This window comes from Balaenoptera acutorostrata, chromosome 2 (assembly GCF_949987535.1).
Source record: "Balaenoptera acutorostrata chromosome 2, mBalAcu1.1, whole genome shotgun sequence".
In the NCBI taxonomy this organism is placed as follows: domain Eukaryota; kingdom Metazoa; phylum Chordata; class Mammalia; order Artiodactyla; family Balaenopteridae; genus Balaenoptera; species Balaenoptera acutorostrata.
In genome coordinates, this window is record NC_080065.1 from 141,630,189 (window position 1) to 141,646,524 (window position 16,336).

General features: G+C 41.2%; 1 protein-coding gene across 2 annotated transcripts; it reads right to left on the reverse strand.

Moving 5' to 3' along the window:
• Positions 1–3,722: 3,722 nt before the first annotated feature.
• On the reverse strand, positions 3,723–11,342 carry MED7 (mediator complex subunit 7). Of its 2 annotated transcripts, none has more exons than XM_007165518.1 (2): positions 11,265–11,342; positions 3,723–4,826 (listed from the first exon to the last, which is right to left on the reverse strand). In XM_007165518.1, exon 2 carries the CDS (start codon positions 4,807–4,809, stop codon positions 4,108–4,110), a length of 702 nt encoding a protein of 233 aa, XP_007165580.1. In that variant the 5' UTR covers positions 4,810–4,826; positions 11,265–11,342; the 3' UTR covers positions 3,723–4,107. The 2 variants fall into 2 exon arrangements, with proteins under 2 accessions (XP_007165580.1, XP_007165581.1); XM_007165519.2 differs by lacking the exon at positions 11,265–11,342 and adding an exon at positions 10,963–11,184.
• Positions 11,343–16,336: the final 4,994 nt, after the last annotated feature.

Sequence of the window (16,336 nt, forward strand, 5' to 3'; positions counted from 1 at the left end):
TCAAAATATCAGATTCCACTCGACTCCATTATTTATTACCTATGATTTATTAACTATATGATGCAGTAGAGAGGTGATAAGAGTATGAAGGTTGAGTGCTTAGGCTTTGAAACTAGAATGTTTCAGTCCTGGCTTTGCCACTCACTAGCTTGGTGACCTTGGGTAAATGACACCTCTCTGAGCCTCTGCTTCCTCATCTGTAACATAGGTGTAAGAATCATAATGATTTCAATGGGTTGTTTTGAGGATAAAAGTGGCTTTTTGTACATAAAGTGATTAGAACAGTGACAACAAAGTGCTAGCAGGCTGCCCCAAAATATGCTACGACGGCATACTGAACTAAGAAATGGCCAGTGCAAGAGGGACACTCTGACCCCCACTTTGTTTCCCCCAAAGCAAAAAATAAACCTCTCCCATGAAAGGTGCACTCCCTGCAGTAAAGGTAAAAGGACACCCTTATTGCCCGAGAGAAGGAATTTGAGCCAAGAAGCCTATACAAACCTTGTTATTTCTTTACTACCCCAAGCCCAAATTGTTTAGATTCTTCACTAATTGAGCACCCAAAACCTAAGTTTGTTTGTCCTGTCAATTCCTTAGAAATTCAGTGTTTGTCTAAAGAGTATAAATGCTTTGGCTACTTCTTAGGTCCCATTTCTACGAGACCTCCCTGTATAGGAATTAAAATGTCTCTTCTGTTAATTTGTCTTGCGTCAATTTTATTATTAGTCCAACCACAAGAACTCGAGAGGGGTGGAGGGGGAAACTTCCCTCTCTCCAACACTTCCCGTCAGATTTAGGATGTAACAAACTCCTTCCCTTGGCCTTCTAAGTCCTGTAACCTGACCTCCATCTGCTTCTCTACCTCCAACCTCCTCGCTCTCTATGCTTCAGCCATAATAGCCTTTTCCCCCAAATCATGCCAACTTTTAATTGTCTCATGAGACACTTGCACTTGCTGTTTCCTGTGACCTCAGGACCCAGGACATGTCTTTTCTCTCAAATACAACACAGCACAGTTGAAATGGCCTTCCAACACCCTTAACAACTGTGAACATAGAAACATAACTTTAAAAGAGAAGATAATGTGGACAAGGCATTTTGAGCAGGAAATAGGAATATAATTGGAAGCAAGATTCTTCTGTTATAATGGCTGAATGGTTAAAGCAAGAACTTATACCTTCAAAAATTAACCGATTTGTTTTCCTGTTTATCTTTCTTCCATTTTCCTTCCCACTGCTCATACCCCCAGCAACTAAACCAGTATCAGGAATAGAGAGGACCACAATATCCACTAAATGAATTAATGCAATGAATAAATGAACTTAAAGGGAGGGGTGGACCACCTCCCCCCACACACTGACATGCTGGGGTCCGTCAGATTCTTACAGAATCTGCCCCCAGCTGAATGGCCCAGTTGGAATCAGGTGTGCCGCCCCTAACTCCTCCCTCCGAACTGGTTCATTAGCCTTTCACCTTTTTTTTTTTTTCATTTTTGAGAGACAACTCCCAGAGAGTGGTGTAGAAAGACCTAACGCTCGGGAACCGTTGGCAGCCATGTTCTCCACCTGTACCATCAAAGAATTTGGTTTGTAGAGAATGAAGCTAACAGAAAAGCCAGAAAGGAGAGACAGAGGGTTCTGGATCAGGTTCGAGTCCCAGTTGCCCTAGAGACCCTCCCAGTCCTTCATGATTTGGATGTTTAACTTATGTAACACAGTATCCTTTCAACAAATTCATCTTTTGCTTAAACTAGTTCACTAGAGAGTACTGACTAATGTAATCCTCCTTTATCCTACTGCACAGTAGAGTCATCTACAGATTTCTTAAAACTAATACCAGGGCCCCAGTCCAGAACAATGAAACCAGAATCCTGGTGGTCTGGGGCCCAGGCATTGGTAATCTCAAGAGTTGCCCAGGTTATTCTTCCAGATATTTCACTTTGAGGAATCAATCTATCAGGAATATTCATTATGACTGGGTGTGTAGAGATGTATTTTAATCCTCATAGACTGAATCTCTATATAAACTTTGAAATTTGTAACAACTATCAGACCACTAGTGCTCCTTCAACCCATTATCATAGCAGGAGTTCACGTCAGAATTCTTTAGAGTTGATGCCAGGTCCCACCCAGGCCTACAAGATCGGGTCCTCCCAAGGTCAGAATTTAAGATTCCACGTGAAATTTTAATCTCTTAATCCTTCTCTCCAACAAACACACATTATATACAAATGATGTCGTGACTCTCTTAAGGATGTGATAATGTGATTCAGTTAGTTTTTTCCATGCAAGGATTTGTAAGGCAGCCAAAAATTGGTTTTGTACCTCTTAGCCCAGCACCCTCCTCAAGGTTGTAAAAAGGCTGAGGTCTCCTTTACAAAGGAGATTCCTTTGGAGAGTCACTCAAGTGTTGAGCAATGTCCACCTTGCCCCTCCACTGGGAGATGAAGGGGTTCCCCTCCCCCTTTAATTTAAGCTTAAGAGAGTCTCGACTGTGTCTCCTGAAGTCTCTGGAGTCCGAAAATCTATACCAAACACATATCAGGAAAAAACAAATGAGACTTGCCAACTAAGTGCCTAATAAAGGGGTTGTCTACTTGGAAACAGCCTACACTCCCCAGATTTTTAAAGAAAAGGATGCATGAATGTTTCACATATAGAACTGGTCTGTGGCCACTTTAAACTGGACTTCGCTAGCTTATCTGGGAAAAGAACTTACCATTATCAGTGATTCTTAATCTTGAGCCTGCATGGGAATCACCTGAGGGCTCTTTAAACCACAGCTTGTTGAGCCCCACCCCTAGAGTTCGATTTAGTATGTCTGGGGTGCACCTGAGAATGTACATTTCTAACCAGTCCCCAAGTGATACCAATGCTGCTGGTCCAGGACTACACTTTGAGAACCACTGGCCTTTATTAAGAGAAAGGCTGGCAGCCACCCTCAGATACAAGGCAGACTCTCCATCAAGATTTTGCCGGAAGAGAGGCTGGAGAACAGAAAAGAGAAGGTGCAGAAATGAAATCTCAGTGCTCAAAACAGGTTGACTTCTTATTCACGTGGTGAAGTCACATCAGTGGGGGTGGGGATGGGGACTGGGAGAGGGTAGAGTTAATGAAAGGAGGGCCTAGTCTTCAGGCTTTCAAGGACCCGAAATGATTGAACTTTTGCCATCTTCAAGTGGCTTCCAAAGTTTTCCTGGGTGTGACCATCAAACCAGCAGATAAGAAGAGAAATTTTTATGGGGCAGGCCTGGATTTTTACACCACATTCCACTGCTAAGAACTGTCACATGGCGTCACAGAGATGCAAGAAGAATGGGGGGAAAATAGTCCCTAGCAGGGCAGCATATCTCAGGCGAGCAATAATCTCTGGTGGACATCCAGCAGTCTCTGCCACCAAACCCCCTTCCCAGGGCAGGCTTCCAGCCTTAAGCAAGTCTGAGTTTAGGAAATGTACAGGTAATTACACAGACATTTTAATTATTAAAATGAATGTGACTAAAAGTGATCAAAGGACTTCTTAGTGACTGGAAAGAAGTTCTGGGACCCATCCAGGATAGGGACAAGAGGCTGAGACAGAGTGTTTGCAGGAGCAGCCAAGAGGAAAAAAAAAAAAACTGCTGTTTTATAACTCTCCAGGGTTCCTCTCTTTTAACATGTTACACTATTCTTTTTTAGAGATTAACCAAATTTTTAAGTGAAATAAATCTAAGGATTTCATAATTTCATATTTATAAAGTTTGATATCCTTTATTATCTATCATTCTTAAAGCAAATGACAAATCTACTTTTCAGGGATGAAAACCTACTACTACTGAGGATATCTTCAAAGTTTACTGTAACTCCGAAAACAGGGATGTTCCACACACTAGCGGCAAACACTGCTTTTGAAGGTGATTACGCAATGTAGGCACACTCATTTACCTAGGCTTGCCATAAAGTGAAATGCCATAAACTGCCTGTGACGTCTAACAACTGAGAAAGTTGGAGAGTCAAGCTGCTTGCAAGACTTCTAGCGCTATCTCTTTTGAGACTCTCTAAAAGTGAATTAACTAATATATATGCTATTTACTGAAACGAAAAAAAAAAAGAAAAAAAGGAACATCCTTCACGGTCTTTCATTCATTTCGTCAATTAGGACACACAAAGCAGCATCTTTCTCTATAATCTGATCTCTCCTATGACCTGAATTTGCTCTTTGTTGTTCATCCTGTCCAGCACAATTGTTGCTATCATCAGCATCCATTGGTTCAGTTTTTACTCTCAGCCCTGTTTCCGAATGGGGCAAATCATCAGGCAAAGAAGCCAAGCAATTCTGAATCATCTCAATGACTCGTTCCAGATGCTTTTGAAATCTCTCAGCTGTCTCAAGGCGTTGACGTTTCTGCACCTCCATCATGACTCTCAAGGTCTCTCTTGCTTGGTGGGGTCGGTATTCATTTATGAGATGATGCACATGTACAAAAAGCAGCTTAAGATCTTCTAGCTTCTCTTCTCGTTTTATACTCCCAGGGCTCCTTATCAAGATATCTAAGAGGTCTAAGAAATTAATAAGGATAGACATATTGAGTTTTCTCAGTTCTTTCTTGTGATCAAACTGCATAGGATGAAGCCGTTCGATACCCTGACTTTCTAAAGGGCGGATGATAAGATCATCACACTGGAACTGGTTGCCGAACATCATATAACTGTCCTTTATTGGAGGTGGAGGCTTGGGAGCGAGGCCTTCCTGAATATTTTCATCTGTATACTCCTTGATGTACTGCATCGGAGGGGGTGGGAGGGCGCTTACTTGCTGTGGCTCACCCATTGTGGAAGATCAAGAACCTACAGAAATGGACCATCAGACAAAAAATAAGAAAAAAAAAATCACACACACACACACACAGAAATAGACCAAAGATTGAGAGTGGAGCTACAAAACAAACCTGTCACATTCAGCAACTAATGACAGAACATTTTCCCTTTTCTCCCCTGGCAGTTTGGCGTCCAGGACAAAATGATCTCCCTAGTCTCTAAAACTAACACAACAGGGAAAGGCTGCATCCTTTTCTAATTAGCAATGTATACTCAATCATCGTATTTTTCCTGCTCTACTTAATACTTTCATTGGCACAAAAAAAGTACTGTAGTATACAGTTGACCCCTGAGCAACACAGATTTGAACTTGCACGGGTCCACTTACATGTGGATTTTTTTCAATAGTAAATACTAGAGTACTACAAGATCCATGGTTGGTTGAATCCTCAGATGCAGAACCGCAAATATGAAGGAACTGCAGATACGAAAGGCCAACTCTAAGTTATACTCAGATTTTCAACTGCACAGAGGGTGGGCACCCCTAACCTCCCAGTTGTTCAAGGATCAACTGTATTTTCATCTATAAATTAAATCATCTGGATTCCACACCCCTCACCAGTTATGCCTCACTTCTCTACCCTCCCTACAGCCAAACTACACATGCTGTCTTCCCATCTCACATTACAATCACTCGTTTTATATTATAGATTGATCTCCAAAAGCAAACACTTATAACTCTAAGGAACACTCTGACAAAATTAAAATTACTATATTCCAGACAAACTCACATCATCTGAGCTTCTGTGATCCAATTCCATTCCCTTTTTTCCTACAATATACTCTACAATTTTTTATAGACACATTAACTTTTCTACATCTACTACAGAAATTTCAAATTCAACTATACCTTCAATAGCCACAATAACCTCCATCTACTCCATTTGAAGCTTAGGTATATCATAAAATGAGAATATTCCGAGTGCTCACTTAGATGGATCTTACCAGATTTTCAAGATATAACATACCATCCAACATGAGAGATAGCAAGTAATATACTGGAGGCAATTTTATACTTGGAATTTGTGAGGTAATGAGGGCAGCTGTGGGGCAGCCCTGAGTTTCCACCAACCCACAGCAGTGAACTGGCTGCTGCTGAGAATCAATCTGTCAGTGGCCATGGGCATGATGAGTTACTCTAACTGTATCAACCCACACTTCACTGTTTCACTAGCCTTCTGCATATTCATTTTTGTCACTATCCGATCTGGCGTCAACCTCCTACCTCCACAAAAACTGCTCATCACGGGCACCAACAACCACCACATGACCAAATCCAGTGGACATTTTTCTAAACTGATCTTAATCTCTCAGCAGCGTTTTCTTCCTTTTCAACACACTCCCCTTCTTGCTCAGCTTCTGTGATGTTACATTTACGTCTTCCTCCTACCACACTGGCCGCTGCCTCTCGGTCTCCTTTACTGCCCCTCCTTCTCTAGCCAAATTTTAATGTTGGCATGCCTCAGAGACTCACAAACTCAAAAGCCAAAGGGAAAAGGCAGGCAACATAAAGTGTGAAGGAGAACTGAGCATCTCCAAGCCAGACCTCAAAGCCTCCAGCCACTAGCATTCATGTGCGAATGAAGATTCATTGTTCCTTGGTCTTGAGTTTTCAAGTAAGGGCAAAAAAATCCAGATTTTTATGTGAAATTTCTCAACTTTTAAAAATACTGGCAATTAATTCCAGAAATTATCAAATACTGTGAGGTCAAAAAGGATTTATCTCCAACAATCTTTGTGATCTGCTGGCCACTAGTTTCAGGCCTTTGTTTTATGTTCTCCCTGGGATGATCTCAGTCAATTCCATAGCTTTTAATACCATTTCTATCGGTGGTTCTCAACCAGGTGTCATTTTGCCAACCAGAAGATATATGCAAGGTCTGGAGACACCTTTAGTTGCCACACCAGGGAGGGGGTGCTACTGGCTTCTAATGGGTAGAGGCTGGGGATGCTATAAACATACAATGCACAGCAACAAAGAATTATCCAGCCCAGGGGCTTCCCTGGTGGCTCAGTGGTTGAGAATCTGCCTGCTAGTGCAGGGGACACGGGTTCGAGCCCTGGTCTGGGAAGATCCCACATGCCACGGAGCAACTAGGCCCGTGAGCCACAACTACTGAGCCTGCGCATCTGGAGCCTGTGCTCCACAACAAGAGAGGCCGAGATAGTGAAGAGGCCTGTGCACCACGATGAAGAGTGGCCCCCGCTTGCCACAACTAGAGGAAGCCCTCGCACAGAAACGAAGACCCAACACAGCCAAAAATAAATATAATAAATAAATAAATAAAAGATTACTATTAAAAAAAAAAAGAATTATCCGGCCCAAAATGTCAATATATTGTGCCAAAGTGGAGAAACCCTGGTCTATATTTATGACTCTTGACTTTTTAATTTAAGTATACTTCATTTACAATATTGTGTTAGTTTCAGATGTACAGCAAAGTGATTCAGTTATTTTTTTCAGATTATATTCCATTATAGGTTATTACAAGATATTGAATATCATTTCCTGTGCTATACAGTAAATCCTTGTTGCTTATCTATTTTATGTATAGTAGTTTGTCCGTTAATCCCATACTCCTAATTTGCCCCTCTCTCTCTCCCTCTCCCCTGTGGCAACCATAAGTTTGTTTTCTGTCTGTGAGTCTGTTTTGTACATAGATTCATTTGTATTATTTTTAGATTCCATATATAAGTGATATTTGTCTTTCTTTTCTTGACTCTTGACTTTTTACCTCCAGTCCAGACTGCATCTGGGGTGCTCCTGGATGTCTCACAGGGCATTCAAACTTTAAAAAAAAGTTCTTTTGAGTCCACCTACCATAAGTACACACACCCTAAACCTGTTCCTCTCATAGCTTCTACTCTTTCCTGTTTCAGTAAAATGTCCCCATTATCCACCTAGTATTTCAAGCCAGAAACCTAAAGGTTATCTTAATCCTTTTTTTTTTAATTAATTAATTAATTTATTTTTATGGCTGTGTTGGGTCTTCGTTTCTGTGCGAGGGCTTTCTCTAGTTGTGGCAAGTGGGGGCCACTCTTCATCGCGGTGCGCGGGCCTCTCACTGTCGCGGCCTCTCTTGTTGCGGAGCACAGGCTCCAGATGCGCAGGCTCAGTAACTGTGGCTCACGGGCCTAGTTGCTCCGCGGCATGTGGGATCTTCCCAGACCAGGGCTCGAACCTGTGTCCCCTGCATTGGCAGGCAGACTCTCAACCACTGCGCCACCAGGGAAGCCCAATCCTCCTTTTTTACCAATCTCCTCTCCTCACCATCACTGCCAAATTTATCAAGTCCCAAAACTTCACTATCTCGCTATCTCAAATTCATCAGTTCTGATCAAGACACCATTCCCTCTTACCTGGAATACAATGGCTTCCCAGGGATCTTTTTGATTTCACTACAGTTCTTCTATATAATAGCCAGCCTAATTCTCATACCACATTCCTTCCCCCTTATATCCTAGCATGTTGTCTTCTAGTATTTGTTGGTAGCTCCATTCATTTCAAGAAGGCTTCAAATCAATGGGAATTTGGAAGTAGGTACAAACATCTTTAATGTTTATTTACTCTTTCAAATATTTACTGTTTGTCTAATATATGACAATGATGATTATAATGACAGATAACACTTGAGTGCATAGTATGTGCCAGACACTGTGCTAAATACTTTTCTCATGGTTGCGAGAAATCTGAGAAAAGAAAGGTGCCCTTTCCATGTCAGAGATGAGATCACCGTGGCTCACAAAAGTTGATCCACTTGCGTAAAGTCACAGAGTAAAGGAAGGAGCCGGAGCCTAAAGATCTCAAACACTACATCACACTGTCTTTCAAGGATAAACATGGCCTCCATCCTTGCGTTGCTTACAATCTATAAAGGAAAACAGACAAATAGCTAACTACACGTTTTAAGGTTACTACAAAAGACCAACAGATCTGACTACCAAAGATAAATCTAAAAATTCCATATAGGAAAATATATCATAAGCAAAATTAAAAGACAATCCCATTTTTCTGGGAGAAGAACGTCTGCAAGCTAACAAGGACAAATATTAGAAATTTAATTTTGATTTTTTAAAAACATATTTTCTGATTCCATCCCCGCAAGAAAAGCACTGACTTCAGCAGTTGCCTGTCTTATTCACAACTCTACCTCCAGCACCTTAAACAATGCCTAGAAGGTGCTAAATCCTCAATAAAGATCCACTGAGTTTTTTTTTTAAACCTATATATTTTTTAAAAATAATAGAAAAATAGGCAAAAGATGATGAGAAAAATGCAAATGCTGAATAAAGGCAGGAAAATAGTCAGACAGACACACTATTAAAAGCAAATTTTAAAAAGGATTCTTTTCATCTAACAGACTATCAAGATTTCACATACTCTGTCATCTGACAAATGTTAGAACACCTTCTACGTGGCAGGCCCTGGATTCCAGCACAGGTCACACTCTCCCTCCTCTCAGTTTCTTCAGAGTGGCCATCCCAATTTTAGAGGCAGGCTCTTAGCTCCTCTGGCCCTGCAGGGAAGCCTACTGCGGGGGGAAAGCGTCCATTCCCCTCGGCTCTCACAGAAGCCACCATGACGGACACCACATGACACTCTCAGGTGGCAGGCCAGTACCGCCAAGAGAATATGGGGAATCCTCAGACACAACTAATAGGAAAGGAGACGAATATATTTATTTGGAATTTGACGTGACAGTATAAAAAATTTTAATGCTGATATTCTTTGACCCAACAATTCTTTTTTTTTAATTTTTATTTTATACTGGAGTATAGTTATTAACAAAGTTGTGTGACCCAACAATTCTATTTCTAGAAATTTATCCTACAAAAATATTGGTACAAGTACACAAAAGTGTGTTTAAGGATGTTTAACGCAGCACTGTTTGAAAAGAGCAGGAAAAGCTGGAAACAGCCCATAACTTCATCAATATGAGAGCTGGATAAAATGTCTCTATATACACACAACACAGCCATTAAGAAAAAACGGGTGAAAGCGCATGGGGTGGAGGGTTATCAATACTGTGTACCATTTCATTTATTTACAACACACTTATGAGTTGCAAATAGTTATAATCAACTTTTTAAAACTTCCAAAAACATCAATTCGGACTTATAGAAAAGCTGTATGAATCGCATAGAGAATATCCCATATTCTTCACTCAGATTCTCCAAATGTTAACATTTTCCCTCATTTGCCTTATTGGTCTCTCATCTCTGTACCCGCAAATACTTCAGTGGGTATCCCCCAAATAAGAATGTTCTCTTATAACCACATAATTACCAAAATCAGAGAATTAGCAGTGATCTGGTACTTCAAAATAAATTTCAGACAGCCCAGGTTTCACCCCCACTCAAGCTTTTTTAGATTGGAAGCCCAGTTTGGGGCCTCCCAGCACCATGTGTAATCCCCTACTTTAGCTGCCAATCCCCAGAGGGCAAGTAAGTGACAGGTACCACTGTTTCACATTCTCTCTAACTTAATCTTCAAACCAATTCTATGAGTTAGTTAAGTACTATTTTCAATTTCATTTTAGAGATGAGGATCCCAAGTCTGTCTCACCAACGGGAAGTGTCCGCAACCAGATCAAAAGTCTAGTAAATGGCACAGCAGGAATTCTTAACCTTGGTTCTTGTACACAGTACAAGCTCCCTTAAGTCAGTAAACTATGAAGCATCTAACAGTACAAAAGGAAACTGACGTATTACAGAAATCCTGTTTATCTCCCTATCACTTCTCTAGACTAAACTTGTCAAAGGCGATGGAGGTTTTTAGTAATACAAGCGCCAGGCATCGTAGCTGGTTATCAGACTCAAGATCCACCTTCTAGTGTTTGTTCCGTTCTGCGGTATTTCACCAAAAAAAAGAAAGGTATTCTAGGGTCCCATCCCCAGACTTTTGACTCGTTTTGTCTACTGTGAATGGGGCCGCTGGAATGTTGTTTTTAAAACCTCTCCAGATGATCTAATTAGGCTTGGCATCTACCTCCTTCCCCGCCTCCCATTAATTCTTCTGATTTCAGGACTGCTCCCTGAGGACGAAGAGCAAGGCTGGTTATCCCGTAAGGCTGGAGAGGCCAGGAGACTCGCCGAGCCCACCCACCTTAACAAACCAGCCGCGAGGGACTAGAACTGAGGTCTGCCAACCTCCGGCCGGGCTCGGCCTCCCCACTCGAAGGAAGCTCAGAGCCCGCCGCAAGGAAGGCACCTTCCGCCGAGCGGTTCACCCCGGGGCTCCGCGAGCGGCGGGGAGGCCGCGCTCCCCGAGGGACGCGGGAAAGGAAAGCGGGCGAGCGTACCCTGCACCACGCCTCCCCCAATTCCCAGCCCGCCCGGAGGAAGTCGCGGGGTCCGGAAGAAGAAATGCACACTGAACGGAGCACCAAACCGTCGCCGCCCACTCACCTCAGCCCCGGGTTTACACTGGTAGCTGCCTTCGCCACCACCGCCGAGACCCAACTTCCTACCTCCTCTTCCAGGAAGAAGCCTCTGACGCTGTCCCTTGATTGGCTGAAAGACCTGTCCTTTAACCGAGGCTCTAGTCCCGCCTCTGACCGCTGGCTTGCTATTGCGCCTGCGCACAGCCCCCCACCCCCACCGACCTCGCGCCGCCTGCCTCCTTCCGGCAGTTTGGCTGCGGCTGTGGGGGGGTTTGCAGTCGCCGAGGCTTTGTGTACTTTGTATCAATAAAAGCAGCAGCTGGTAGCTCGTTCCTTTCTGTTTCTTTTTTTTTTTTCAACGCTTAAGATTGAGGCATCCATACGTCTTACGTAAACGTTAGACAATACAGTAAGCAGATATTTTTAGAAATGATATCGACTGTAGCCCCACTGTCAAAAATAACATTTAAAAATATGAGGTTGGACTCTATATGCTGTTTAAGTATTTTGTAATCTGGAAATACTTGTGAACATGATTGAGAATCAATAATATATTCTTAATTTGCATTTTTTCACCATCTGTTCACTTTTATTTTCATTTACGAATTCAGATTCTATTTCCAGGCAACAAATTAACAAATGTTAAAAAAAAAAAAAAAGTACACAAGTCTTTTGGAGGTTATTTTCGTAAGAAATGTTACACATTTCTAAATTTGTGGGAATCTTCCAAGAGCGTGTTGCGCTTACAAAAATAAGGTTGTTATTCTGATAAACATTCTCAACTTTAACTCTTTAAGATTATTTGATTTTATTTTTTTAAACTAATTACGGAGAGTTCCCAAACATACACAAAAGTAGAGAGAATAGTGTATTCATCACCCAACTTCAACAATTATCTACCGATAGACATTATTTCAATTCAGCAAGCATTTCTAAAAAGTAAGGACTCATTTTGTTTGTTTGTTCGTGGAACCAGAGAACCATTGTCTCATTTTAAAATAAATTAATAACTATTTAATATCATCAAAATCAAGTCAATATTTGTATAACAATTATCTGAGGATCCGATAACGTCCACCCCTTTGTAACTGGATGATGTATCATTTAATTATCTTTTAATCTATAGTTTCCTTCCTCCACCTCAATCCCCACTCCTCCACCCCCCATCAGTTTATTTGTTGAAGAACTCTGTTCACTCTTGAGCATACCCCAATCAGGCTTTTCTCTGTTCACTGAGACCAATGTGACGTACACTGTGACCTCCAATGGGCATTCTTAGTAGTCATCTTATTCTACTCTCAGCAGCATTTGACACATTTGATCTTTTGAATTGCCCCAGGGCTCAGTTATCAGTTCTTAGTGGGATGTCATCCAGGTGATAATACCCAGATGATATCCAGGCCCTGGCAACACCCTCTCCTTTCACTCAGACCCTATTATCCCACATCTTTATTCAATTGCAAAGGCTCAAATCTAAAGGTTCACCTTTACTCCTCTTTCTCCCGTACTCCATTCAAAACTACCATACCGGCCTTTTGTATTACTTCTATTTGGAAATAAGTAAAAGTCCTAAATATAATTAATTTTCACCATCCCCACTGCCTCAGTCCTAGTGCATGCCACCATAATCTCCCCTGGACTTCTGAAATAGCCTAAATAGTTTCCTTGCTTCCACTTTTGTCCTTCCTTAGCCTATTTACTACACTGTCTTAAAATATAAGACAGATCTGAACAACCCAATCAAAAAATGGGTGGAAGACCTAAATAGACATTTCTCCAAAGAAGACATACAGATGGCCAAGAAGCACTTGAAAAGATTCTCAACATCACTAATTATTAGAGAAATGAAAATCAAAACTACAGTGCGGTATAACCTCACACTGGTCAGAATGGCCATCATCAAAAAAATCTACAAACAGTATATGCTGGAGAGGGTGTGGAGAAAAGGGAACCCTCTTACACTGTTGGTGAGAAGGCAAATTGATTAAGCCACTATGGAGAACACTATGGAGGTTCCTTAAAAAACTAAAAATTGAACTACCATATGACCCAGCAATCCCACTCCTGGGCATATACCCTGAGAAAACCATAATTCAAAAACACACATGCACCCCAATGTTCATTGCAGCACTATTTACAATAGCCAGGACATGGAAGAAACCTAAATGTCCACTGACAGATGAATAGATAAAGAAGATGTGGTACATATATAGAATGCAGTATTACTCAGGGTAATTTGTAGAGACGTGGATGGACCTAGAGACTGTCATACAGAGTGAAGTAAGTCAGAAAGAGAAGAACAAATATCGTATAATAACGCATATATGTGGAATCTAGAAAAATGGTACAGATGAACCTATTCGCAAAGCAGAAGTAGAGACACAGACGTAGAGAACAAAAGTATGGACACCATGGAGGGAAAGGTGGGGTGGGATGAATTGGGAGATTGGGATCAACATATATACACTACTATGTGTAAAATAGATAACTAATGAGAACCTACTGTATAGCACAGGGAACTCTACTCAATGCTCTGTGGTGACCTAAATGGGAAGGAAATCCAAAAAAAAAGGTGATACATGTATACATATAGCTGATTCACTTCGCTGTACAGCAGAAACTTAACACAACACTGTAAAGCAACTATACCCCAATTAAAAAAAAAAAATCTAACCACTCTATTCAAAGCTCTCCAAGGTTTTCCATCACATTTATAATAAAACCTAATGTCCTCACCATGGCCTATATAAGGCACTACAAAATCTAGTCCTTGGCTACTTCTCCAATAATATTTCCTACCATTTTTTTCCATGCTCAGTCTTCTCTGGCTACAGGATTTATTTCTTTCCCTCGAAATTTTCAAGCCTACTTCTGCCTTAGACCCATTGCATTTGCCTGGAACTCTCTTTCCACAGATATTCACATGCCTCACCTCCTCACTTCATACAGGTCTCTGGTCAAATGTGACCTTGTCAGAGAGGTCTTCTGTGGTCACTCTATATAAAGTGGCATGCCCCAGTCATTCTCTTGGGGAATGTCCCCAATCCCCTTACTATGCATTATCCTTCCTTCATAGAACGTGTTATCATCTGATATCATATTATGTAGTTGATTTATTTTCATTGTCTTTCTTCCCCATTAAAATACAAGATTCATGAGCAGAGGGCCTTTGTTTCATTCACTGCTACATCCTCAGCACCTAGAACAGTACCTGAAATTGGCAAGTACTCCATGCACATCTATTGAATAAGTAACAAAATGAATACTGAATAATCAGCATTTTCAAATGAATTCACAGTGTGACACTGATGGATAAACCAGGGTATATTTAGCCAAAACCGTTGAGTGAAATTATCTTCCTCCCAACTTTGCTATTGTGAATACATTGGATGAGCATCCTGGTTCCTGGTGCACGTGTATATGTTTGTAATTTTCTCCTTGATATAAATTTCTAGAAATGGAATTTTGGACCCAAATTTTCAGTGTTTTAGTTAGTGGCAGGATCAAGGCTAGAATTTGGGACTCTTGACTCTCAGTCTAGTGTTCTTTACAATAAACTACAAATGAATAATGGTATGAAATTCACATCATGGGAGGGACTAGTGAAAATATGGTGTGTAATAAACATTTGTTTAGGTGGCTCTACTTCCAGAATCTGAATAGGAAGTTTATTCCTTAAAGATGCCTCCTCTAGGGACTTCTCTGGCAGTCCAGTGGTTAAGACTCCACGCTTCCACGGCAGCGGGCACAGGTTCGATCCCTGGTTGAGGAACTAAGATCCTACATCCCATCTGCTGCATGGCGTGGCCAAAAAAAAAAAAAAAAAAGTCTTCTCTAGTTTAACAAGGACTACATCCATTCAACAAATCTTTATTGCATCTGCTGTGCCGAAGACTGCTCTAGATGGTAAAAATGACAGACAAAAGCCTTGCCTTCTAATGGAGAGACACAGACAACAACATGCAGGCAAATAAGAATTTCAAATAGTGGTAAGGGCTGTGGGGAGAAAAATAATACAAAATAATGCGGTAGCTGGGTGGGTTGGCAGGTAGCTTATTTCTAGAAGGTGATCAAGGTAGCCTCTTCTAGGAGCTGTCTTTGGAGCTAAGACATGAGTGATGAGAAGGAGTCAACTGTGCAAATATCTTGGAGATAGCTAGTGCAAAGAGTCTGAGGCTGCCATGATCCTCCTGAGTTAGAGAGACAGGAAGGGAGCCTGTGTGCTCCACAACTAACGAGCAAAGGGAGAGTGGGAGGAGATGAGGGGGCAGTAACAGGCAGGAGTACCTGACAACTAGCATCTTGCCTGTTTTAGGAGCTTGGCACATTATAGAGAACATCATTTTTATCACTTGATCCTAAGTGGCAAGCAGAAATAGTCACACTTTTTCTCCACCCTGTCGATTTTTTTAAGGTTAGGTTTACTGAGGTATAGTTTACATAGAGTAAAATTAACTTCAAGTGAACAGTTCAATGAGTTTTGATTAATATATACTGTCATCTAACCACCACCACCAGAATTAAGATATAGAGTATTTGCCTCACCCCAAGCAATTCCTTTTGTGCCCCCTTAGGATTCAATCCCCGCCCTCACCCCTTGGTCACCACTGATCTGATTTCTGTTTACGTAGTTTTGCCTTTTCCAGAATGTCCTATAAATGGAATCATGCAGTATGTAGACTTTTGTGTCTGGCTTCTTTCACTTTAGCATAAAAGTTTTGAGGTCCATCAGCATTGTTGTATGTGTTAATAGTTTGTTCCTTTTTACACTGAAGGAGTATTCCATTGTATGGATGCACCATAATTCATTTATTTATTCACCAGTTGATGGACATTTCGGTTATTTCCAGTCCTATAAACACTCACATACATGTCTTTTATGGACATAAGATTTTCATTTTTTTTTTTCGAGTTACTACAAAGGGATTGCAAGTCCTTATAATACGTATATGTTTCACTACATAAGAAAGTGTCAAGCAGTTTTCTAAAGAGGCTATATCATTTTTCATTTCTACCAGCAAACTGTAAGAGTTGCAGATGCTCTGTACCCTCCTCTGCAATTTTCCTTTTTGCGATTCTAATGGCTATGTAGTGGTT